This window comes from Macaca fascicularis, chromosome 11 (genome assembly GCF_037993035.2).
Source record: "Macaca fascicularis isolate 582-1 chromosome 11, T2T-MFA8v1.1".
Taxonomy (NCBI): domain Eukaryota; kingdom Metazoa; phylum Chordata; class Mammalia; order Primates; family Cercopithecidae; genus Macaca; species Macaca fascicularis.
In genome coordinates, this window is record NC_088385.1 from 32,313,730 (window position 1) to 32,340,846 (window position 27,117).

A 27,117-nucleotide genomic window follows, 5' to 3' on the forward strand; every position below is an offset into this window, starting at 1 on the left:
AGAGGTGAGCTAGATGATAATATAATTCAACAAATTAATGAATGCTTGAATAACTTTACCCAAAGAGTCTGGCATAAGATAAAGGTCAACCTGGAAAGAAGGTTCTGTAGATATGCCGCAGGGCTTCCTAACTGCTACCGATCTTCACAACATGTTTAAAATCAAAGACATAAACTAATTATTTCACTAAAACTGTTATCAAGTTTGCCAACTGAAAGAGCTGGAAATGGTAGTCAATACACTGTACCGCAGCAAGAAAACTAAAAAGTCCTAGAAAATCAGAAATGTCAGGCTGACATAAATACAGAAGGTCAGGCTGATGTAAATACAGAATGAATCCTTTCATCCAGCTTCTGAAAAACTGCAGCAAAATGGGTGATTTCAGCTGAGTGTAGGAAAGAGCTTTTTGGCATGAGACTGACCCACAGCCACAATCCACGTGGGCCGTGCATGGGGACAGATGGTGGCAATGAAGGACAGGTCGCTTGACTAAGGGGATGGCTTCACTGTATGTTACACATTGACCAAGGTTTGTCAATACTGATTTCATATACTCCGGGTGTTTGAAATGCCAGGATGCTGTTAAATAAAGTTGTGCAACCAAGAAACGAATTCGTTTGCTACTAAAAAAATGTTAAGCTAGGTGGGTTTTTCTCTAACAGTTTGTGCCTTTCTTGCACATCTGATGCACTCTTTTGTGACTAAATAGTTCAAAACTTGAAGATAGGATGTTGAAAGTCAGAGGGGAAGGCAGTCCTGAGTTATGCCCAACAGCTGCTTCATTGTGTTCATGCTCAAATCAATTGCCCAAAGGGGCAGAAGACAGAACTTTTCAATCTTTCAGTTACATTCTTAGATCTCACAGCATTTTACATTCCCATGTAGAACAGGAAAGTGCTACAAGATGGAACCTTTGTATGTAAGAAAAGATAATGATCCTAGTCATCATTTGTTTTTCTTAACAATTGTTCACAACTTCAACTATGCAAAATGCAATAACTTGATAGCAATTTGCCGTTGCAGTTCACAAAAGATTAAATTTATCAAGTAATCGATTTTAAATAAGTCATCTGACACTTCTTACACATAACTAAGGAAAAAGTATACATTAAACTTCCATCTGCTACAAAATTTGTTAATAGGCTGAATGCAAAGATACTACAGAAGGAACTAAAATAAAGTTCAACATCATTAAACATCTTGATCGTTTTAAAAATGAGCTTAGACGATTAAAACACATAGCCATTCTCATAGAGTCAAATATTCTAATGGTGGCAGAAAGCCCATACACAAATAAATGTGTTTTAGATGGTGATAAATACTATAGGGAAAGTAAGGCAGGACACGGTGGTGGAGAACATCATGGGCAGGGGAAGGTTGCTATTTACAAAGGGTCATCTCAGAAGACCTCTCTGATATAGTAACATTTGGTCAGAAACCAGCATGTTATACAAAACAAGCAGCCAGAGACAGGGGGAGGGGCTCATGAAAAGGAAGGGGCTGGGGTGAGGTGAGACAAAGCAACACTGATGCAGCCAGTCCCTGTGTCTGTTTCAACACAAGCCAAGGGCAGCTAAGGACTGCCAGTGTATAGCACAGACCACATCCATGACCATTTTAGCTCACACAATGTACTAAAGCATGCATTAAAATCATCCAACACAGACAGAGGTTTTTAATCTAAAGCCCACCTATCCTACAGGGGGAAAGACCAAAAAAACTAGGTTTATATTCTCTGTCACTTAAATATTCATAGACTGTCCTAATTTTGCTTCTTGCTGGAGACTCCAAAAATTTTTGATGCAAATTGCTCCCTACAAAACTGACATATAGTAGCAAATCACTTATTACCCTTAAGCCAATTGAATGCTGCTGGGCATGTTGCAGAGATGTTGAGTTTGAGTTTTAAAGATAATCTGGCAATTTTATGGTAGCAGAATCTACTGTCTATCAAGGGCACCCTGTGTGTCAACAAAACTGTATCATCTATTTAGAGAGAAGACAACTTATATCTGTTTCTCCATAGCAGGGGTCATGCATCTAAGACTCTGAAAACTGGTATCAAATCATTCAGACACGACTGAAAAGAAGGAGGGGATTAAAACACATCTGTTTTATACCATAAAAAGTGTTCTCTTAGGAGCCTGTCTCACGAGTCTCTATAATATTCTAACTGATGTTAAAACAGAATTTGTAGGATTATCAAATGGCTCCATACTGAGCTCAGAGATCTTAGAGCACTAGCAATTCCTCAGAAAAATATTACAAGTAAGTAGTAATAAAAACTGCAAATATCACGTATTTTTCTTGATAGATTCTGTACCAAAGTGATAGAGAATATATCAATGGCAAATAATGGACCATCTTTGTCTAAAGGCCACCTACACTACACAGAGAGAAGAAAATTAGGCTTGTAATTTCTGTCCAAAAGAAACTGACATATAGATTGGTTGTCCAATATGGGTTTACAAATTAAATCATTAGTGCAAAAATCTGTGTAACATTAATTTATACATGTAACAATAACATTGAAAAAAACTACTGTGTGAAACAATTACCTGCTCAGCCAATAACGAAGCTAAGCTTGAATATGCATCTGCAAACTCTGGACCATATTTAATGGAATCCTTCAGTAAGGTGATAGCTTCTTCCTTTTTCTCCTGGGACCTATAGAAAATAACGAAGGGGTGGGGGAGAACATCTTTTAATAACACTTTGTTTCAATCCTCTGATTAGACTCTAAAAATCTCATTTCTTTTAGCAAAGGTTAGCTGATTCACTCTGGATTTTATTGCAAATGAATTAAACTACATCATCTCAAGGTGTTAACAGTTTCTTTCTGTCTCTCTGAATTCTCCATGGAAAGAGATGCAAAGATGTAAATTACGCTTCAGGTTATCCACTTTTTTCTACCTTCTATTTCCTGCTGTGCACTCTTCCAGAGTTATAGTCAATATTTTGCAGGGTTGTTAATGAGAAACTTTGATCTTCAGAGGAACAATTTGGGGCACATTGTCTGGGTGGCATGAGAGCCAATTTACAATGATGTGAAGATATGTGGGTCCCTGTAGTACTGGTCACACCACTGCAGGCTGAGCTCCTAAGGGTGGCTGTACCTTCCAGGAACAAACCAGGCCAAACTGCCAACGTTAAACTTTGGTTTTATATCTAAGAGAGAAAAGATTCCATAAATAATTTATGAAATTAGAGACAACTGTGACCACCGCTGGTAAAGAATAATGAGACATTTCATCATCATATTTTTACTGAAAATTGAGGCTAATTCTGACTTCTTCATTTGGTTCTTCTCCCAGTGATGACACTTCCTTTTAAAGAGGATTCAAGGCCCAAAAGTCATTACCATTTTCTTGGGTAAAAGTTCTCTTTCCTGTTAAATCCAATGAGGAGACATTGGGTCATTATGCTGATATCAACGTCTTTGGGGCCAAAAATGTACAGTATTCGAAGTGACCAGTTTGCTATTAATACATTTCCACAGACACTGGTCTCTCGTTAAGTGCTAGACATTGTGATTGTGCAATGAAGAAGAGAATCCTTTGCACTATAGCAAGGACACAGCCTAAAGGTCCTCTCCTCTTTAACAGTTACCAATATAGAGTTGTGTGCTTATGTTTTTACTGCGCATTGATTTAGCAATGACTATGTGCCATATACCCTCATATCTTTTCACATAACATTATTAATGTATTTCTCACAACAATCACATATGGTAGGTATTATCGTTCTATTATTATACTCATTTTTCTAATGAGAAATTTTCAACTCAGGGAAGTCAAGTGACTCATCTATGTTTATATAATCAGTCTGCTGAGTGCTCTTCCATCATACCATATCTGCTGATTCTAACTTCTTAGAAATCCACCCCTAATGACCTTTCTGCTCAAAGTACGATTCATAGACCAGTTTCAACAACATCACCTGGGAGCCTGTGAGAAATGCAGAATATCTCAGGCCCCATTCAGACCTACTGAACCTGATCCTACAGTTGCAAAAGATTCCCAGGTGATCTGTATGCACACTGCGATTTCAGCAGAACTGTCCCATGAGGTATCAAAGGCAGCTGACAGTAGCTCCTGATACAATCTCCTCCATCCCCTATGCCCCACCCCTACAGCTCCAGTTTCTGAGGATGAAGTTACATAGAGGGAAAACTAATATTCACTCCATAAGTTTGAGTTCTTAAGTGTTAGAAGCAGCTTGTTACATAAGGCAATTTCAACTAGCAGGGAGTTTCCTACCAGATCTTGGGGGAAAAAACCGCCATGCTTCCAACACAGACCTTGGATTTAACAATTCAATGAAGCAAATATTTATCATTATTGATTATATGTCAAGCACCTAGCTGTTTCTCAGGAGTGGTGGTGGTCCATACTATCCTCTCCTTATTAGGGTCTATCTAACTCCTAATGGACTCTTGTTCTGCAAAGTCCCCTCCTTGAGAACAGGTATAACACCCGTGTCCTTAAGTGGACTGTCCTTGGGATGGCTTTCAAGTTGCATGGTTATAATTAATTTGTATTACAGCTCTCTTAGTGCTTTAATATTGATCCACTCATTTCAAGGACAAACATTTAAAGAGTACCCATAAGACTCCATGGAAGTCCACTACATACACTCAAGTTTCTATTCTAAATATACCTTCATGTAATTCTTCCATTGGCACATGTTTTTTAAATGAAGTGTATTTTTGTATCACACTAATTTGTCTATTATTTTATGGTTAGCAAAGCTCTTCCTCTAAAAATGCATGAATCTTTAATAACATTAATTTGGAAATCCTCTCAAAGTCCAAAGGAAGATACGGACTTTGAAAACTAAGGCTGAAAATTAAGTCCCTTGGGACATAATTTAGCTTAGATATTCTTCAAATCAGCAGAGAAAAAAAAAACCTCACAATATCGTCATAGCAATGATTTAAGGGTTTTCATTTGTCATGGCTCACATCAGTTAGAATGAAAACTTAGACCTTTTACATATGAACTCAGCAAGACGACCACTCAATACAGTCTATGAACCTAAATGCTGGAGGTTGTCCATGAGCATTCATGTGACACAATGGAAAGATTAGCATCAAAGTTATTCACCAAGAACCCAGATTCTTGATAAAAAACATCATTCTCTAAAAATCCTGTGAGAGACCAACAGACTTTAAAAAAAAAACCACTTCATCATGTAATTAATTTAGGATATGAGTATTACAAGATGCAAAGACTCCGGCAGAGAGGACATTTCTTTTTGGCTGTGTACTCCTGGATGATTCTCCTTTTGCCTGGGAGCTGCTGAGTGTTGTTAAGCACCAATGGGTCAGGCTAACAGACATCACATGCTACCTTGAGAGATATTTTTAAATTCTTTTTAAAGAAAGCCCAATAAGTTGATAAGTGGTGATTTGTTTTTGTTTCTAAAAGGGAGAGGAATGAAGAGAATATTTCTTCTATAGTCTCTCTTGCTCACCCATTGGTGGGAGCTTATGGAATAGGTGTGGCTTTGACATAATAACTTAGAGAAGATAATTCATCTAAATAAAACCTTCCTTGGTTATATAGTAATGTGATTACTATGTGAGATTGAAACTTCATTTCAAACTGTTTCTGATGTTAGTAGCATCCCTTTTTCATATCTGTATTATAGCACATGTTTCTCTGATAATTATCCCATGTTAAAAGTCAGTTCTACAATACTATTGCATTATTGCAGACTTACTCAGCACCTTACTCAGTTTTGCTTGCTAATGCCTTGGTTTACACATCTGCTTTTAGTTCTCTCATTCTTCTCCTTTTATTATGTGCAGACAACTGAAAGAACTTTTTCTAGACCACTGCTTTCAACACATTGCCATATATAAAATTATTTATTAATGTCCAACTACCTACAAATAGACTCTTAGACTAAAACCCTCTACAATATGGTTCTGACCAGCATTCCAAACATACCCAGGTACCCACTACTCCAGTGAAACTGGGTTGCCTTTGGCATCCATTCTGCAGTAACTAACAATGATCTACTCCATTGATAATCTTCACTGCACCTTAAAAATCACTGGGTATGCTTTAAAAAAGACTTTAGTGCTCTGAGGCTTGGCCTCTTAATAGGATGCCCTCCATATGAATATGACAATCACCCAGACTTGAGAATTATGGATAGAATCCAACCTCAATTTACAATAGTACAGACTGAGATTCAGAGAGCTTTCATGATTTGCTCTGCTCCTAAGCAAAAAGAGGGACTAGCCCTAGGTCTTCTGTCTCTCACTCTGGTGTTCTTGCCGCACCACTTCACAGATGGCTTTTCCTTCCTTCCTATTCAACTCTGGTTCCCAGTGACACCTTCCCTGACTTGCCCAGCTCAAAGCTCCTAAAAACACATAACAAAACTAAGAACATATGTATACATATATATGACCTTTCTGATGTTTCAGCTTTTTTTTTTTTTCTATCATCATAGGAAAAATATGGTAGGAAATTGCTACCTAGAAGCCCCATTCTGACCTCTGTATTTTTCTTCTCCAAGACCCTAGTGAAGTACATGTGGGAAACCCTACTGCTGCCTCTTGGGAGAGGGGTCCAGTTCCATCTAACAGTGAATGTGCCATGCAGACAAGTTTTTTAAGCTGCAAGTTTCGCAATAGTTGTTTCCTAAACATTTAGTCTCTGCCAAGGACTATGCTAAGTAATTTACTCTAATTCTCATGAAGCATTATAAATCTGGCATAATTAGCTCCCTTTCAAAGATTTAGACAAAAATACCAACCACCATCACCCCAAATTAATAAAAAACTAAGGTTTAGAGAGCTCAAGTGATTTGTCCCCATTCACACAGCTTCAATAACACCTGGACTCTAATTTAGAACTTCAAATCTAGACTGTTCCATTGAGGCCACACTTGGCATTTCTGTGTTCACTCACTGAAATGTTATACAATTCCTCTGTGACCACTGGGTCTTAAGTTCCTTCATAGGTGGGACCTACATCTTACTAATCTTACTTTTTTTCCCCCTGTTCCAGAGACTAGAAAAGTGACTTGTGCAGAGTAGAAATTCAGTAATTGCTGCATTAGTTTTTTTTTCCCAAAAAAACCCATAGTTTTACCATTTATTTCTAAATCTTTGTAAATCTCCTTAAACAAGTTTTCCAATATTTGAATAAAATTTGACAAAAGGTGACAATATGATTCCCCATGTTTCATTTTTGTTTCCACAGTTCTTTAAGTATTGTAGATGTGATCCTAAGGAAGACAGAAGCAGCACAAGCCTAACTTAGAATCATAAGAAAATCAGAAGCACAGCATCCACATATTGAAAATCTGTTACTTACCAAGCACACTGCTAAGCCGCCTATCCACCTTACCACTACATGGTAGTTAAAAGCACAGACTCAAAAACCAGAAGGACTGGCTTCTGACTCTACATCTACCACTTACTAGCTGTGTTTCCTTAGGCAAATTATCTGACCCCCATGTGTCTCAGGCACACGGTAGGTACTGTCTATGTTTTGGCTTTTATTATTAACTCATTTAATGTTTTAAAAATCACCCATTGAAACCTATCTCCTCTATTCTTTTCTTAATTTTTAAAACCAAGGAGAATGTGGTGTTTTTGATACAGTCTCTCCTAAATAATAGCTTTCCACATTTCAAATTATTCATAAAAAGTTTAGGTTACACATAAGAGTAATTTTTCTTTGTGTCTGATACCATAATAGATTTTTATTTGTTTGTCTGTTTTTGTGAGACCGAATCTCGCTCTGTCGCCAGGCTGGAGTGCAGTAGTGCAATCTCGGCTCACTGCAATCTTTATCTCCTGGGTTCAAGCGATTCTCCTGCCTCAGCCTCCCAAGTAGCTGGGATTACAGGTGTGCGCCACCACGCCCAGTTAACTTTTGTATTTTTAGTAGAGACAGGGTGTCGCCATGTTGGCCAGGATGGTCTCGATCTCTTGACCTCGTGGTCTGCCTGCCTCGGCCTCCCAAAGTGCTGGGATTACAGGTGTGAGCTACCATGCCCAGCCCCACAACAGATTTTTAATCTAATAATCATCATACCTAAATTCATAGCATTGTATTAAATGTAATTTAGCCATTTAGACTGAATTGACAGGTCCATTTCAAAGGGGAAAAATATTAAAATAACTTTTTTTCTCTGAACTGACCAAGTCCACGGGTCATTTTTCTGAGTTATATTGAAAGGCCTGGGTTAACTATCCCGTAATTGGTGAAAAATAGATAAAATCGAACATCAGTATATATCCTGTCCAATCAGGCACAGACACACTTGATTTTGGAGTCACACAAAAGAAAACTCTGAATCCTTTTAATAACTCATGTGATACTAAAGACACTAAGAGCAACAAGGACTGTCAGAGCTTCTGGTAGGGGGTTCAACTGGCACTGATGGAACTCTTAGAGATCCCTGGATAGGTAAAAAGTGCAGGTAAGCATAAAAAAGCATAAAAGCAGGTAATACCTAAAAATAGGTAAAAAGTGCTACAGAATTCGGCAATATTATTGCCCTGCGACATCAGGAATTTCCTTAGCAGCTAAACAGCATCACTAGCTGATGACTGATAATAATCCTCCGTGATCTAAAATATTTTGTCTTTACTTCTCCCTTACATCAACACTTCTGAAATTCTGGTGCATAAAACTCTCCAGGTGTTTGGTAAAATGCAGAATGCCAGGACTGATAAGATTCAGCAGGTCTGGGGGGGGGGGGGCCGGAATCATTAAGATTTTAAACCTCTCAGGTGATTCTGCTTAGCATGGACGTTAGCCCATGCTTTAAGAAACTCTGCCCTGGTTTTGCATGCAGGATTTGCCTGATCAATTGAACCTGCATAGGAGGCTAAATAAAATAGGATGCTGAAAGCTAAAAAAACAGAATAAAGAAGACTTCCCCGGGACAATCTGAACAAAAGAGAAAAGTGGCACTGGCTGGTTAATTTGCCTCATGAAAGATACTCCTGGATAGCAGGAAATGTGGCAGAATGGGGTTAGGCAGAGTAGAACTCTGGGGGAATATTGCAATGGGAAGAGGCAGTTTTCTCTCTCACAGGGGCTCTATTGTGAATATCCTTGACTGCATATCCAAGTCTTAGCTCCTGTGTTATCCATCATAACATAAATAAAAATCTTCTAATATTTTGCAGCAAAACTCAGCTCTCTCATGTTTCCCCCAGGAGCTTCCAAAAGGCTAAAAAATTCCTGAGAATGTGTTCCTGGGACCAGTGACATCATCATTGATTTCATAACAGAAACATTAAATTAGATCTTGTTCAGAATGTGCAAATTTTGCCATTAAACACTTGTAGTTTCACAGGGAATTTTCCCTTTGGTTACACAGCATAGGGACTGTTTTTCCTGTGTGTTAAGTAAAAACATTTGCATCATCTCACTTTCATAGCTCCATGTCAGTGACAGATATTTAGCAAAAGCAAACAAGGTTTTGCCACATTTTTCTTTTAGTAATTAAGGACTGGATAAGTTTGTCAATTTAGAGATCTTTTTGGATTCTGTCTAAAGTCTCATGACATATTCATTTAAACTGAAAGCAGATGCTTGCTTTGAAAAAGTATTGACATTTGGAGAGAATGTAGGAAATGCCAGCAACAGAAATAAATGGATTTGGCGACCCTCTTGGTGGCAGTAAAATTCCCATTAGCCATGGTGTGAACTTGGAACTCCAGGCAGACCTCTTAATTACTATTCCTTTATCGGAGTGTTTGTTATTGTTGGGTTCAAAACTGATGTTCCTCACAAATGAAAAAGATCATTATTTTTCTTTTTTGGCATATTGACTTTACCAGCTCTTATAAAACACTGAATTGTGAAAGTCAAATGGTAAATGTCTGACTGAGATGATCTTTACAGAGCACACATTTTCCTGTGGTTCTACTATCTTTCCTGTACAGAAAGAAAAGCAAATCAGATTATATTCTGTGTAGCTTCCTTTAGATTCAAGTTTACGGAGCACACCTGGGAAATGTAATGGAAATACAGCACCTAGTTTACTAGGGGTTAGCTCTAGTTTTTCTGCTTGACTTTTCACAGAAGCCACATGGAACTGTCTGGAGGACACAGATTCATATTATGTGGTTGTAAAGAATTTAAAAAAATGTTTTTTTCCAGGCGCAGTGGCTCACACCGTAATCCCAGCACTTTGGGAGGCCAGCGCAGGTGGATCACCTGAGGTCAGGAGTTTGAGACCAGCCTGGCCAACATGGTGAAACCCCGTCTCTTCTAAAATACAAAAATTAGCTGGGCGTGGTGGTAGATGCCTGTAATCCCAGCTACTCAGGAGGTTGAATTAGTTGAACCTGGGAGGCAGAGGTTGCAGTGAGCTGAGATCGCACCACTGGACTCCAGCCTGGGTGACAGGAGCGAACCTCCGACTCAAAAAAAAAAAAAAAAAAAAAAATTTCAATTCACAGTCACACTCATTAGATAGGGTGATGCAAAAGTAGCACCGGCCTAATAGTTAACATTCAGAGAATAGGCCCTGCCACCCCCCATCCTACCCTACTCCCACCTGGAAACTGAGAAATGGCAAGATGGAAAGCTTTGACGCTATCTAGTCACAGGGCAGCAGAAATGGAGATGCAGCTCACACACACATCTCACACTGGGGATGGCACAGAGTAGCTCCTGAGGAAAACTTAGCCCTGAGTTCCGCTCCTTTGCTCCTTTGGAACGACTCTTGGTGTCTGTCATCCTCTGGATGAGGTCACTGCTCTGCACCCAGGCAGCGCAACACCTGCCCCACTGTGCCTTCCTCTGCAGGAATCTGCAGGGCTGGTTCTGTGCATGGAGGTGGGCTGGGATAAACTAGCCCCCAGCCAGCTTCACTTCAAAGTGCATGCAAATACATATGCTAAATCCTTTAGGGATTAAGGGAAAGTGTAAAAACAATGCTTCCAGGTAGGGATCTAAAAGGGAAGGCAGCTGAGAACAACTTAATTTAGTCAGGATTCATTTACCCCATAGCTAAATGGATGCTTTGATGATGCAGTTTAATGCATGTCCCTGGGTTTAGGCTCAGGCTTATGGCTGTCTAAATCTCAGCTCTGCCCTCACCAGCTGAATGATGTGTTAGATGCTTCCTCCCTAGAAGCCCCAGTGGCCAAAGAGAAATGTGCTTACTATTAAATAATTCTACCTCTCTAGGTTCCTGTTAGGGTGGAATAAAAGAACATGAGTGGTGTGCTTAGCAGAGTGTCTGGCACATAGAAGGAGGCAATAAATGCTAGCTCCACTTGCTCCTTTCTCCTCGCCATCAAGATTCCAAGCTCAAATTTCTACCAGAAGCCTCACACATGGGTTTTTTTCAGCAGAGGCAGGATGCTGTTACAATGTAAGTACTTCCTCTGGAGAGAAAAGGGACTTTCAAGTTCTTCTCTGGTCTTCTTTTGCTTGTACTTCTCAGTTAAGAGACCAGAAACCTGTAGTCATAGTTAAAACCACAGATTCTTGCAGCTAGATAGTTCTATGAGATCACTTGTTCTCATCCTTTGTTTTAAAGAGATGGGGGCCAGACACAAGGGCTCACGCCTGTAATCCCAGCACTTCGGGAGGCTGAGGCAGATGGATCATTTGAGGTCAGGAATTCAAGACCAGCCTGGCTAACATGGTGAAACTCCATCTCTACTAAAAATACAAAAATTAGCCAAGTATAGTGGCGCATGCCTGTAGTCCCAGCTACTCAGGAGGCTGAGGCAGGAGAATTGCTAAAACCTGGGAGGTGGAGGTTGCAGTGAGCTGAGATTGGCCTACTGTACTCCAGTCTGGGCAACAGAGCAAGATTCTGTCTCTCAAAAAAAAAAAAAAATGAGAAAGATGGAAACTGAGTCTCAGCAAAGTTTAAATTCCCCTGAGCTGTTCAACTGCAGGGGTAGAAAACGCATTATCTACTTCTGATTCATTATTCATTTTATACCAAGGACCTGAGTTTCAAATTGAAAGTGAGAAATTATGTCCCTGGGCTGATGATAATGAATAATAGTTAAAGCTTATTTCATCTTCACTGGGTGATAGGGCCTATGTTAAGGACTTACATGCATTGTTGTATTTAGTACTTATGAAGATGTAGTTACTAGTATTATTTGCACTTTATACACGAGCAGTTGGAGGCACTGCAAGATCAAATCCTTTTCCCAAGGTCACATGTAATTTTGCAGTAGAACTGAGACTCCAACTCGCTAAGCTCTCCCAGCTGCTGGTCTTGAGGAGAACACACAGGAGGTGGTAGTGGGGCAGCATGATGCGGCAGAAAGCACTGGCGTCAGTTTCCCGGCCCTGGACTCTCTCCTCACGGGATTCTCGGTCTGTAATCGGAGAGTGATGGGTCTGTCCTAGACAACTGGTGTGGGCAGGCTCATGAGACATGAGAAGGGCTGAGCAGACTGCCATTTAAGTGCCAGTTACTTTTATCCCTCTCACTTGCAGGAGGAGCGTGGCCAGAAAGCTGAGGGTAGAGAGCCCTGCTGTGCTGGCCGGCAGACAAGAGGCACGGCATGGAAACACCAAACTAAGGGAACCGGGCCCTGTTTGAGGAAGGCACAAATGGGAGGGAGGTCGGCAGAATTACCAAGGAGTCACCAAGAAGGGAAGGGGCCTTACAACATGCTTCCTGGGACAGGCTCTGCAGGCCACAGGCAGGGGTGGAACATGCATATTTCTCTTTCTGTCCTTCCTATTTCTCTTCCTGGCCTACACAGAGCATTTTTAGATTTAAAAGCCTTTTGATCATGTCTAACAGCCTATATGCCAAATTTAATTGTTTGGGTAAAGTTGATCTCCTACTGGGCTTTAGGAAAAAAGTTCAGGCACTTGGTACCCTAAAGTAAGATAAATATGTGTAGAAATAAATTTTCATTGATTATCCACATTTCTCTTACTCTTTTAATTGAATCAGAGTAGTCCCAGCTACTCAGGAGGCTGAGGCAGGAGGATCACTTCAGCCCAGGAGTTTGGACATTTGAAGCTGTTGCGTGCGATGATCGCACCTGTGAATAGCCACTGTGCTCCAGCCTGGGCAACATAGTGAGACCCTTTCTCTTAAAAAAAAAATTCTCTTTTACCTTGAGTTATTCCAAAAGTTACTCCTTTTTCACCTATATCTTGAGTCATCTCAAGTCTTTCAGGAAGCACAGGAGCTCAAGGGGACAAGATAACAAAGGATTCCAGGAAAGATGGTAAGGGAGAATGGGGTGGGAAAATGATTTTCAGGACAGGGGAGACTACTGAAAACTCTTGTACTCAACAAAGCAGTCTGGCCTGTTTTATCCTCTGTTAGAAATATTTATATAAGGAAGGAAAATGGTGACATTCCAACTCCTTCAAGAGAATGTAAACAAAAACCAGGGAATTCCTCAAAGCTTGCTCCCACCCACAGCACTTCCTCGGTGGCTCTGTCTTCAGGTCTCAGCGGTGTTTACTGCAGTCATTACAAAAGGAAAAGGAAAGATTGAGAGAAGACTCCTTGCAAAGTACATGATTGATTTAAAACAATGCAACCTCCACTCATGAGTAATCACAGTATAAATGAGTGGAGCTGTAGTAGGGGAGAGGTACTCACAAAAATAGTTTAACCATTAGCAAACTGTTTACATACAAATAACTGCCAAATCCTGAGTAAGTACATAGACATTCTCATTATTTCCCAGATAACTTAATTTTGGACAGCTACTGACCATAAAATGATAAAAATGTAAATGACACCACATATTAAATGAACTAGGAAAGTTCTCAATGTAAAACCTCAGTCCCAGTCTCTCAAATGTAACCTAGCAGGTTAGTATTTCTCATACATTGACAAATGGCCAACCTGGCTGGGGTCTGGGTTTGGACAGTATGGGGGAGGAGTGAAGAATAAGGAGGAAGTGGCAGGATTATGGAAAGCCCTAAATGCTAAGACATTTGGACTCTATGTGTATACACAATGGATATGGAAGTGAATTTCTTAGCTGTCCCTAAATCTACAGGAAGGGTCGAAGAAGAGCAGAGGTTGGATTTGGAAGAGCAAAATAATGCATTATGATAGAAGCAATGAAATAAACAGCTTCAAAATCAGAAGATCAACAGTGTCATATTCTTCACTGCAGAGAAACTAATGGAGTAAAAGGTGGCAGAGCAGCTGCATGACTAGACAGCTGTGTGAACACGTGGAAAGAAGCAGAAGCACCAGGCGCTAACCATTCTTCTTGCCAATGTGATCAAAAGCAAAGAGTGAGGAGAACAACTGGAGGGAGTGCCTCAACTGAGAAATATTCCCTAGGGGGATCTGGGGCATGCTGAAATTGTGGACTGGGGAGAATTTGAAGACCTAAGAGATATCCTATGTATTAGTAATAGATGAGGAGATAAATAGAATCAGGAACACATGTGGATTTTACACTAATGACCACTAATGGCTAAAACACAGCACCAAATGTTCACAAGGATATGGAGCAAATGAATCTTTCCCCATTGCTGATGGAGTGAAAAATGGCACAGTTGTTTTGGAGAACTGTTTGTCAATTGATATGGTTTGGCTGTGTCCCCACCCAAATCTCATCTTGAATTGCAGCTCCCATAATCCCCACATGTTGTGGGAGGGACCTGGTGGGAAGTAATTGGATCATGGGGGCAGGTTTTCCTCATGTTGTTGCCCTGATAGTGAATAAGTCTCATGGGATCTGATGGTTTTATGAAGTACAGTTCCCCTGCACACGCTCTCTTGCCTGCCGCTGTGTAAGACGTGTCTTTACTCCTGCTTCAACTTCCGCCATAATTGTGAGGCCTCCCCAGTCATGTGAAACTGTGAGTCCATTAAACCTCTTTTTCTTCATAAATTACCCAGTCTCAGGTATGTTTTTATTAGCAATATGAGAACAGACTAATACAGTAATTTCTGAAAACATTTAAGAAACACTCACAATTCTATACCTATATTTATATATTACATATAAATAATATAAAAATATGTAATATAAATAATACATTACATATAAATATATAATATAAATAATATTCAAATATATCAATTATATAAAAATTAATATATAATATATAAATATTAATATGTTTATTTATATATTATATAAGTAATATATAATATGTATGATATATTTAAGTAAATATATACATTAATAAAAGATATAACATATATATTGTATGTTATTTATATTATATGTTATATATTTATATGTTATTTATATAAATAAATATATATTTACCTAAGAAAAATGAACATACAAAGATTGGGAAATGAATATTCACAACAGCTTTATTTGTAATAACCCAAACCTGTAAATGAACCAAGTATCCACCCACAGTAAATGGATAAACAAATTATATAAGATTAATTTTGATAGAATACTACTCAGCAATAAAAGGATTATGTAACAACATGGATAAGACTAAAAAATTGTGCTTAGTGAAAATATCCAGATGCCATAAATATATACAAGTTATCACTTTAAAATAAAGTTCTAGGCCAAACTAATTTACCGTAAAAAAAAAAAAAAAAAAATCAGAACAGTGATTGTCTCAGGGGAGGTGGAAATTTACTGGAAGGAAGTATGAGAGGTCTTTCTGGGGTGGCGGAAATTGTCTATGTTATTTTGGGAATAATTATAAGAGCACATAAAATTGTCAAAACTCATTGTACTGAACACTGAAGATTTGTGCATTTTAATACATGTTAGTTATGCCTCAATTTAAAAAAAAACACATAAACACAGGTATAAACACTAGCCTCATGAAAGAGGCAAGATATTAATAAGGCTTTCTTCTATGGGAGAGCAAAATAAGCGGAAGTCTGTGAACATGCAGGAAATTTTGAGATAGAAAGAAAGGAAGCTGTAATACTTCACCTTGAATGACCTGAAAATTCTAAGTAAGAGTAAGGGATGAAGTTGTCTTCTGGGTGTGTTTACAGGGCACGGAGGAGGGGAACAGAGAATGCATGCATTAGGGAAACAGGAGATACCATAAAAGACCGTAAGGAATGAATTTTCAACACCTCTTACCCCTAATCATGGTTTTGTTTTCCATGTAGGGAACCTATTCAACTCAGATTTGTACTTTTTTTTCCCCTTTATCATTTGATATATTGGATGACAGTCTAGAGTCCTACATTCTCTACAGGAGTGAAAATTGCTTCTTGGGGTGGGGATGGTGGTAGTGAAAAATAATCATAGACATTACAACGGTTTGTGGTCTTTCCAAGCTCAATCCTATGTAACAAATCTTATTATTGAGTGTTTAATTGGGGAGAAAAATGATAGGAAAAGATATCTAAAAAGGTTCCTTAAAAGAAGTGAGTATAATAATGAAAAAAACAAAAACAAAACAAAACATTGAGAAATACCGGTCTCGAGGAAGCAAAATGCAGGTAGTGAAGTAACTTGGGTTGGCCTGGTCAGGCAGGTAAATGATGGTAAAAGCATGAAAGAGTATCAGTTGATATCACGTGCATTACTGAAATACATCAGATAAATTAGAGATAGGGTTATAAACTATGAACACAAAGATCAGAGAGAAGAGAGGTTCTAACAGTGATCAAGTGCAGGGCCGGCAGGAAAGACGGAGTGGAGAATAGCACCTGTCACGGAAGCTACGCTGATGCTCAGGTCTTAATAGAAGGCAACTGAGCAGAGAGACAAGCGACGAGGTGGCAGGTCATAATCATGACCCCTCTAAAGTGTCGAAAGAGGGAGAGGGAGAATAGCACCTGTCACGCAAGCTACGCTGATGCTCGGGTCTTAACAGAAGGTAACTGAGCAGAGAGACGAGCAAGGAGGTGGCAGGTCATAATCATGACCCCTCTAAAGTGTCAGTGGGAGTGAGAGAGTGGGGAGAAGGGAAGGGAGGACAGAGGTAAGAGGTTAAGCTCAAAGAGGAACATTTCAGAATTCAAGTGCTAGAGAATGACAAAGTCTGCATAATTAAAAAGCCAGCGGCCCGGCCATGTTGGTAAATGCCAAGGTAGAGCATAAATGGGGGACCCTGAAGGGACAGAAGCACAGGAACTTGGTGATGGATCTACTTGCTGAAGAAGACAGCATAGTTTGGTGAGCAATGGAGAGTCACTGCCCTGGTGCTCAAGTCCCTGAGGATGATGGAAGAAGGTACAAGAAATTGTGAAATGGCAGTGATGAGGATGGTGTTATGAGATGCTGGACTGGGCTTTAAAAGAGCAAGGAGAAAGAGCTGGAGAGAAACAAACATGATCTGGACAAAGATGAAGGGGAACAAGTGTAATGGGATTGGGACTAGCGGTAAGTAAAGTTGGAGGGAACAGGTCACTACCACAGGGGTGGAGAGTGGGGAGAAGAATTTCACACTAAGAGGAGGATACAAAAAATGCCCATCTGAAGCTGATATACTAATGTGGTAGTAAGGGTGTCGAAAAGTTTTCTTTATCCATGTGGCTGGCATTGTCTACGTTCTGGGGCTTCAGTTAAAAGGTAGAGAAAAACTACTGTCTTGAATGTATCAACTTCCTTCTTATGAAATAAAAGGTTGTGTGGCTAGTGCCAAAGGTGTGAGGAAATATATCCCTAGCCCTTAAAGATAATGGTTACCCTGATTTCGGTCTCCTAATATTTTTTAGATATTCAATTTTCTAAAGGATCAGACTAAAGTAAATCAAATATATGCTGTTATCAAATTCATCTTCTATATAGTTCAATTATTGGACATTCCATTACATCTTCCTCTGAGTTTTGATTATAAGATTTATTGTAATACCTACATAACATTCATATTCTATTATGTGAACAAAAGGTAGTTTTGGCAATAAGGGAGGTATGACGTGGTTCTTCAAGAAGTTCTTTTTATATTCCATTTCAGTAATAAATACCAACAGCTATTTTAACCGAGCATTCACAGAAATATTTTTCCTATATCCTGAATTTAAATATTCTATTGTATTCTCTTGAGCCATCAGGGACTTCTGTTCTGTTCATCCATAAAAAGTTCATGCTAATCTTGCCTATTTTCTTTCTTCTTCTTCTTCTTTTTTTTTTTTTTTTTGACATTTTAAATTCTAAGCAAAGCCAATAAGAATTAACATAAACTAAGAAAGATGGTGGCATGGAAAGCTGCTTCTTATCAACCTCTCACACTGTAAATGTGCTGCACAGCATCATAACACATGAGCTGCAAAGTCCAGTGAAATGGTCATAAAAGGGGCCAGATATATTTGGATAACACTCAGTGAAGTCTACTGCTATGAATGAGTCTAAAGCCGTCTGTCATACAATTCCAAGAATTCAGATGAGTTGCTATAAGATTGCTTGGATGCTCTGACAGAGTCACATCTTATTTAGAGCTTGTGGCTTAGACAAAGACTCATACTTCTTTCAAAGTCAAGGTTATTAATAAACATCTGTGCTGTCCAATATAGTAGCCACAAATTACATGTGGCTATTGAACACTTGAAATATGACTGGCCTGAGATGTGCTGTAAGTGCAAAGCACACATTGCATTCCAAAGATTTCATTTAAAAAAAAAGAATGCACACCAGCTCAGTAATACTTTCAATTTTTTACATTAAATATTAAAAATTATGTTTTAATATTAATCAAATGCTAAAATAATAATTTGAATATATTAGGGTTCAAATAAAGTCTATTATTAAAAATTTCACTTTTTAAAATGTTTCAAAATATGGCTACCTAAAAAAATGTAAATTACATGTATGGCTCTCATTTCTACTGGTCAGTGGTGCTGCAGGCTGTAGCCCAGTTTTCAGGTGGGCCACAAGGAGGCAGTAGACTGTGGTGGTTACGGGCAGAAGGGACAGGGCAGATCTAGGTTCCATTCTGTGTCTCCTATTTCCTCACTAAGGGACTTTGGCATGTTACTTATTTTCTCCAAATCTTAGTTTCCTTATTAATCAAACAGGAATAATGATAGTGCTTCCTCTCAGGGATTACGAAATATAAACTATTCACATCTAAAGAGAACTTGGATTCTCAGAATGAGCATTAAGTTCCAGATTATAAAGAAGGTTACAATTTTTAAAAGTTAACTCAATAACTCAAAAGTTAACTCAATGGAGAAATCAATATTGTGTACATCTTAAAGTGAATAAATAGTAAAACATATTAAGTCAAACCAAATTTAAAGTGTTTTTATCCTCTTCTTGTTTTTGACCCATTGCTATGGCTCAGAAATGTATTAAGGTAAGCAGAACTAAAGTTCAGTTATCTAAGTGCTGTTTTCTGGGTCACCTCTCTCTGTTACTTAGCAACATAACCTTGGGGTGATGTAAATCAAATTTGCTGTTTCTTTAAGAGAGATGCAGGGTGGTCCTTTCTCCCAAAAGGCAATTGCATGCCATCAAACAGTTTAATATTATGTAATGTTTGGACTGGAAAGCTATTTGGGCACATGGGTAATGGAAAGTGAACAGGAAAAGGCGTTCAAGGGCAGGGATTCAATCCTGGCTGTGCCATAGCCTGAGCCAAGGTCACAGAAAACCTCTGAACCTTGGTTTCCTCACCAGTAAAATGGGGATGAGGAAGGCAATATATCTCCTAATAGATCGTTTTAAAGATTAACTAACGAATATTAAAAGAACCTTATCTGTAAACTGGAAAGCATTTCAATGTTAGCTCAGTCATATAATCCAGTAGACTGAAATAATGATAAGAGCCACTTGGCTCTATGGTGTAACAGGCAAGAGGAGGTAAACAAGGGTAACTTGTTGGGACCTCTGTTAATTTCTTAGGACTTTATTTTCTCTTCCTTCCTATTCACTGTAAAGACTCATTGGAAGGGCATCATGAAAAAAAAAGGCACTCAGGAAACAGCAAAGTCTTATACAAATGTAAAGCATTGTTGTTGATTTGGATCATCATCAAAAATTGATTTTTACTAAAAAAGAGAGGGGGGAAAAAAATCCTATGTTGGTTACCCAATAACTCCTCTTACTGTGAAAAGTAGCCAGTGCCAAATTCCAAAATGCATTTTTAACTCACATGTACGAATTTAAGATGTTAGCAGTGATAAGATGTGAATTGAAAAAGGAAAGTTAGAGCATCCATCTTTTGCTCAGGTCTTGGCAAAATGAAACTTATAAGAATATCTGCCATTATTTTCAAGTAGAGCCAAATTCAGCACCATATTATGATTGTAACTGTAGAATAGCATTCCTAACAAGAAATGTGATTTGGTAGCCAAGCCTTTTATTTGGCTTCTATGGATAAAATACTCATCTGTATGATTTTTGAATGTAGCGCTATATAATCCAGGTACCCCAAAAGACATTTACAGGATTTTATATAGCCAGTACATTATTTGGGTTCTTAAGGAGGACATATACAGATGCAACAATGACTTATTAAAACACAAGTCCTTAGAACTTCACATAAAGAAATACGTGTTCATAAAAGTAGCAGAGTGAAATAACAAGATAATGATCTGTATCTAGCTATCTACAATAACTAGGTCTAATTTTTGTCACACTGTTTGATTTGCTATTTTTAAAAAGAGCCTCTTAGAACTAAAATTTTTTCCACCACAGTTGTACACTTGTCTTCATTATCAGTTGTTTTTCTTTTCTTGTTTGTTTGTTTTTTTTTTAATACACAATTAGTTTTAATATCACTGTTAGTAGGGATTTGGGCATGGAAAAAGACTTGAAAAAAGCAGAGTAGTGTATTAAGGTGGGTCAAAGAAAATTACAAATTGTAGACTTAATGATAATTCAAACCTATATTGTGCTATAAATACACAAAGAAGCAGGCCAGACACAGTGTTTCATGCTTATAATCCCGGTACTTTGGGAGGCTGAGGCAGATGGATTATTTTAGCCCAGGAGTTTGAGACCGGTCTGGGTGAAATGGCAAAATCTCATCTCTATAAAACATACAAAAAAATTAGCCAGCCATGTAGGGGCATGCCTATAGTCCCACCTACTTGAGTCTGGGAGGTAGAGGTTGCAGCGAGCCATAATCACACCACTGAACTCTAGCCTGGGTGAATGAGCAAGACTCTGTCTCAAATATATAGATGAAATAAAATATATATATATAAAGAAGCACACCGAATGTGTTTTATTTTCTAGTCTATATTCTCCTCATTCTTCCAGTGGCTCCTCTTATCCCATATAGGACCAATTTATTAGTCATACAGAAAGGAATCCAATGGAAGACTTATGTTTCAGTATACTAGGATCCAAATGTTGCCAATTTATCAGTTCTAAAATTTATTCAATTTCACACCAATTGATTTTATATTTCACTGCTTTACAATCTGTAAATGGTTTAGGATTCAGTTCCATCATTCCTTTTTTTTTTTTGAAACAGAATCTCATTCTGTCACCCAGGCAGTACAGTGGCATGATCTCAGCTCACTGTAAACTCTGCCTCTTGGGCCCAAGTGATTCTTGTGCCTCAGCTTCCCAAACAGCAGGGACTACAGGCATGAGTCACCAGACCCAGTACTTTTTTTTTTTTTTTCATTTTTCTTTCTTTTTTTCAAAATTATACTTAAGTTCTGGGATACATGTGCAGAATGTGCAGGTTTGTTAAATAGTTACATATATGCCATGGTGGTTTGCTGCACCATCAACCCATCATCTACATTAGGCATTTTTCCTAATGCTATCCCTCCCCTTGCCCCCCATCGCCTGACAGGCCCCAGTGTGTGATATTCCCCTCTCTGTGTCTGTGTGTTCTCATTGTTGAACTAACTTACACTCCCACCAACAGTGTAAAAGCATTCTTATTTCTCCACATTCTCTCCAGCATCTGTTGTTTCCTGACTTTTTAATGATCGCCAATCTAACTGGCATGAGATGGTATCTCATTGTGGTTTTGATTTGCATTTCTCTAATGACCAGTGATGATGAGCTTTTTTTCATATTTGTTGACCGCATAAATGTCTTCTTTTGAGAAGTGTCTGTTCATATCCTTCACCCACTTTTTGATGGGGTTGTTTATTTTTTTCTTGTAAATTTGTTTAAGTTCCTTGTAGATTCTGGATATTAGTCCTTTGTCAGATGGATAGTTTGCAAAAATTTTCTCCCATTCTGTAGGTTATCTGTTTGCTCTGATGATAATTTCTTTTGCTGTGCAGAAGCTCTTTAGTTGCTTTTGGTGTATTAGTCATGAAGTCTTTGCCAATGCCTAAGTCCTGAGTGTTATTACCTAGGTTTTCTTCTAGGGTTTTTACAGTTTTAGGTCTTACGTCTTACATGTTACATCTTACATTTTTGTATAAGGTGTAAGGAAGGGGTCCAGTTTCAGTTTTCTGCATGTGACCAGTCAGTTTTCCCAACAGCATTTATTAAATAGGGAATCCTTTCCCCATTGCTTGTTTTTGTCAGGTTTGCCAAAGATCTGACGGTTGTAGATGTGTGGTGTTATTTCTGAGGACTTTGTTCTGTTCCATTGGTCTATGTCTGTTTTGCTGCCAGTACCATGCTGTTTGGTTACTGTAGCCTTATAGTATAGTTTGAAGTCAGGTAGCATGATGCTTCCATCTTTGTTCCTTTTGCTTAGGATTGTCTTGGCTATATGGGCTCTTTTTTGGTTCCATATGAAATTTAAAGTAGTTTTTTTTCTAATTCTGCAAAGAAAGTCAATGGTAGCTTGATGGAAATAGCACTGAATCTATAAATTACTTTGGGCAGTATGGCCATTTTTACAATATTGATTCTTCCTAACCATGAGCATGGGATGTTCTTCCATTTGTTTGTGCCCTCTCTTATTTCCTTGAGAAGTGGTTTGTAGTTCTCCTTGAAGAGGTCCTTCACATTCCTTGTAAGTTGTATTCCTAGGTATTTTATTCTCTTTGTAGCAATTGTGAATGGGAGTTTACTCATGATTTGGCTCTCTGTTTGTCTATCACTGGAATAAAGAAACAGGAATGCTTGTGATTTTTGCACATTGATTTTGTATCCTGAGACTTCGCTGAAGTTGCTTATCAGCTTAAGGAGTTTTTGGGCTGAGACAATGGGGTTTTTAAAATATACAATCATGTCATCTGCAAACAGAATTTAACTTCCTCTCTTCCTATTTGAATACACTTTATTTCTTTCTCTTGCCTGATTGCCCTGGCCAGAACTTCTAGTACTGTGTTGAATAGGAGTAGTGAGAGAGGGCTATTGAATAGGAGTGGTGAGAGAGGGCATCCTTGTCTTGTGCTGGTTTTCAAAGGGACTGCTTCCAGCTTTTGCCCATTCAGTATGATATTGACTGTGGGTTTGTCATAAATAGCTCTTATTATTTTGAGATAACGTTCCATCAATACCTCGTTCCATCAATTTGTGATAACGTTCCATCAATATTTATTGAGTGTTTTTAGCATTAAGGGGTGTTGAATTTTATTGAAGGACTTTTCTGCAGCTATTGAGATAATTATGTGGTTTTTATAATTGGTTTTATTTATGTGATGGATTACATTTATTGATTTGCATATGTTGAACCAGCCTTGCATCCCAGGGATGAAACCGACTTGATCATGGCAGATAATGGTGCTGGATTCAGTTTGCCACTATTTTATTGAGGATTTTCTCATCAATGTTCATCAGGAATATTGGCCTGAAATTTTCTTTTTTTGTTGTGTCTCTGCCAGGTTTTGGTATCAAGATAATGCTGGCCTCATAAAAACAGTTAGTGAGGAGTCCCTCTTTTTCTATTGCTTGGAATAATTTTAGAAGGAATGGTACCAGCTCCTCTTTGTACCTCTGGTAGAATCCAGCTGTGAATCTGTCTGGTCCTGGGCTTTTTTTGGTTGGTAGGTTATTAATTACTGCCTCAATTTCAGAACTTGTTACTGGTCTTTTCAGGGATTCAACTTCTTCCTGGTTTAGTCTTGGGAGGGTGTATGTTTCCAGGAATTTATCCATTTCTTCTAGGTTTCCTAGTTTATTTGTGTAGAGGTGTTGATAGTATTCTCTGACGGTAGTTTGTATTTGTGTGGGATCAGTAGTGATATCCCCTTTATCATTTTTTGTTGTGTTTATTTGATTCTTCCCTCTTTTCTTCTTTATTCGTCTGGCTAGTGGTCTATCTATGTTGTTAATCTTTTCAAAAATCCAGCTCCTGGATTCATTGATTTTTTGAAGGGTTTTTTTTGTGTGTCTCTATCTCATTCAGTTCTGCTCTGATCTTAGTTATTTCTTGTCTTCTGCTAGCTTTTGAATTTGTTTGCTCTTGCTTCTCAGTTCTTTTAATTGTGATGTTGGGGTATTGAGTTTAGATCTTTCCTGCTTTCTCCTGTGGGCATTTAGTGCTACACATTTCCCTCCAAACACTGCTTTAGCTGTGTCCCAGAGATTCTAGTATGTTGTGTCTTTGTTCTCATTGGTTTCAAAGAACTTATTTATTTCTGCCTTAATTTCGTTATTTACCCAGTAATCATTCAGGAGCAGGCTGTTCAGTTTTCATGTAGTTGGGCAGTTTTTAGTGAATTTCTTAATCCTGAGTTCTAATTTGGTTGCACTGTGGCCTGAGAGGCTGTTTGTTAAGATTTCCATTCTTTTGCATTTGCTGAGGAGTGTTTTACTTCCAATTACATGGTCAATTTTAGAATACATGCTATGTGGTGCTGAGAAGAATCAACAGAATCAATATTGTGTTGATTTGGGGTGGAGAGTTCTGTAGATGTCTATTAGGTCCACTTGGTCCACAGCTGAGTTCAAGTCTTGAATATCCTTGTTAATTTTTTGTCTCATTGATCTGTCTAATATTGACGGCGGGGTGTTAAAGTCTCCCACTATTATTGTGTGGGAGTCTAAGTCTCTTTGTAGGTCTCTAAGAACTTGCTTTATGAATCTGGGTGCTATTGTATTGGGTGCATGTATATTTAGGATAGTTAGCTCTTCTTGTTGCATTGCTCCCTTACCATCATGTGATGCCCTTATTTGTTCTTTTCTGTTTGTTTGCTTGCTTGTTTTTTTGAGACAGAGTCTTGCTCTGTCGCCCAGCGCAGTGGTGGGATCTCGGCTCATTGCAACCTCCGACTCCTGTGTTCAACTGATTACTGTACCTCAGTCTCCCAAGTAGCTGGGATTATAGGCACATGCCACCATGCCTGGCTAATTTTTGTATTGTTATTAGAGATGGGGTTTCACCATGTTTGCCAGTCTGGTCTTGAACTCCTGGCCTCAAGCGATCCTCCTACCTCAGCCTCCCAAAGTTCTGGGATTACAGGCATGAGCCACCATGCCCAGCCCATTATCAGTTGTTTTTCATCATTCTCAGTTTTTATCAAATTTTAACAATGCTATCGAATTTGAAAAATTAAGTTCATTTAGTTTTCTGACTTCTACTTTATTTTTTTCACTTTATTTCATTGTATTTTCTTGGCATTCATTTATTTTTGTGTAGTGTTTCCTTGATTTTGTGTTCAGGCATATGGATAAAGCCATTCTTACACATAAAACTTCAGACCTAGGATGGCACCTATCAGTTTATACTATATTAGACTGTTCTGTGATTAACTCACTCCAAGGCTTCTGTTCAAATGAGATTTTTTAAAAAGTGCATTAACATGTACATTAGTAAAAAGATTCAGTATCTATGGGAATCTGTAAGAGTCAAGGAGTAAAAGGAAGGTGAAGAAAATGCATCATACTGAGTTACTGAGCAATGGAGACAATCCTGTTAGGTAGAGGAAGAAAGGACCAAGTGAACCATTAGCTTGAAGGTACTGGAGAGGCAGCCACATGTGCCCTCTAGAAGCTAAGAGATGGAAACCAATTCAGCAACCATGTGGATTGTCAGCATTCTGACAAGCACAGATAAACATATTATTACTCTCCAATTCTGGGCATTTTTACCTTTTAAATTTCCATTTCTGATGTTTGTTAACCTGTTTTTTTCTTTTAAGTTTAGAAGCTAAATTCCATAACTACCACCACTGTTACTACTATCATTGTCTGGACCATCACCAACATGCCTAGACTATATTCATAAACACACAAGATGCAAAAGCACCCTTTACTGTAGTCTTCAGTACTTCAATCACACTATCAACCTTTATCAGGGCAGCAAGTAAAATGCAAACACTAGAGGTTATGTCTGAGAACTATTCCTAAGCACCAAAGTCATCAGTACTAATTCCCACCACTAATTCCAGCAAGCCTCACTTTATTTCTCACCTATAACACAAACTGGGTCGAAGTATGGTTAACCATTTGTCTATAACTTCAGAGAATGCTGCCTTTCCCAAAGTATATTATGGAATATTTGTCTTGGAAAATGCCTTCCCTCCACACACACACACACACACATACAGAAAAGACAAAAATGACTATCCCACAGTCCCTTCTTGAAGATTCACAAAGAATATTAGCATATTAAAGCTTCTTTCCATAAATAAACAATCTGCTTAACTCGGCATGTTCTCAATTTATCTGACGACGTAACACTTTTCCATTCTTACTCCTTTAGAGACAATCTATGAAAGTCTTCCAGAACTACTATTTCCAGAAAGACACTCTGGGAAATACAGCTTTTGACTGATAAGGAATAGAAACTGAGATGCATGTTACACACTGCCAAAGTCTGAAAACCCTAATTACTTAGCTCCAGCAAGAGGCAAGTGCAGCACAATCAAATGAGTGTTCAGAAGGAAAGGGTTTCTTGGAATCACAAGGCCACCTGATCGATGTCCCACTTACTTGAGGAGATTCCCCAGATTGAAAAGAGCCCGGTTATGCTGTGGATGGAGCTGAAGAGCCTTCTGATAGTACATCTTTGCCTCTGCTGTGTCTCTTATCAGTGTTCCAAGGTTGTTCAGCGCACTTGCATGGCGTGGATACAACCTGAAAAGTTAAAAATATTAAGCTGTGATGGTTCAAAAACTTCTAAGTTGGGCACAATTTGCTTGTTCTTTTTTCCCCAGGTATGAACAGCCAACATGAAATACTGAATTATTCTTGTACTTGAATGGTTTGTGTACAATCTTACTGGTCAACGACTTTTGCAGGTGAAAGTATATAATTAGGGCAAGGATGCACATATTTATAATTAAATAATTCTTAAATAGTACAAGAATAAATAGTATGTGGATCTACCAGGGTTAAAGACATTTAATGAGATTACTTTCCACTTCTTGTGATAGAAAACCCTCCTTGCCTCAGGTGCTAAGTTTCTAGCCTGA

At 38.5% G+C, this 27,117-nt stretch overlaps 1 protein-coding gene across 10 annotated transcripts in view; it reads right to left on the minus strand.

Annotated features, from left to right (window-relative positions):
* TMTC1 (transmembrane O-mannosyltransferase targeting cadherins 1) overlaps nucleotides 1-27,117 on the minus strand; it is a 285,851-nt gene that overhangs the window by 33,412 nt on the left and 225,322 nt on the right. For all 10 annotated transcript variants that reach the window (XM_065523950.1, XM_005570472.4, XM_005570471.4 and 7 more), the window contains 2 exons: nucleotides 26,636-26,779; nucleotides 2,559-2,667 (listed from right to left, as the gene is read on the minus strand). In XM_065523950.1, coding sequence (XP_065380022.1) covers nucleotides 2,559-2,667; nucleotides 26,636-26,779 — 253 coding nt within the window. Of the gene's footprint in view, nucleotides 1-2,558; nucleotides 2,668-26,635; nucleotides 26,780-27,117 lie in introns of those variants that run through there.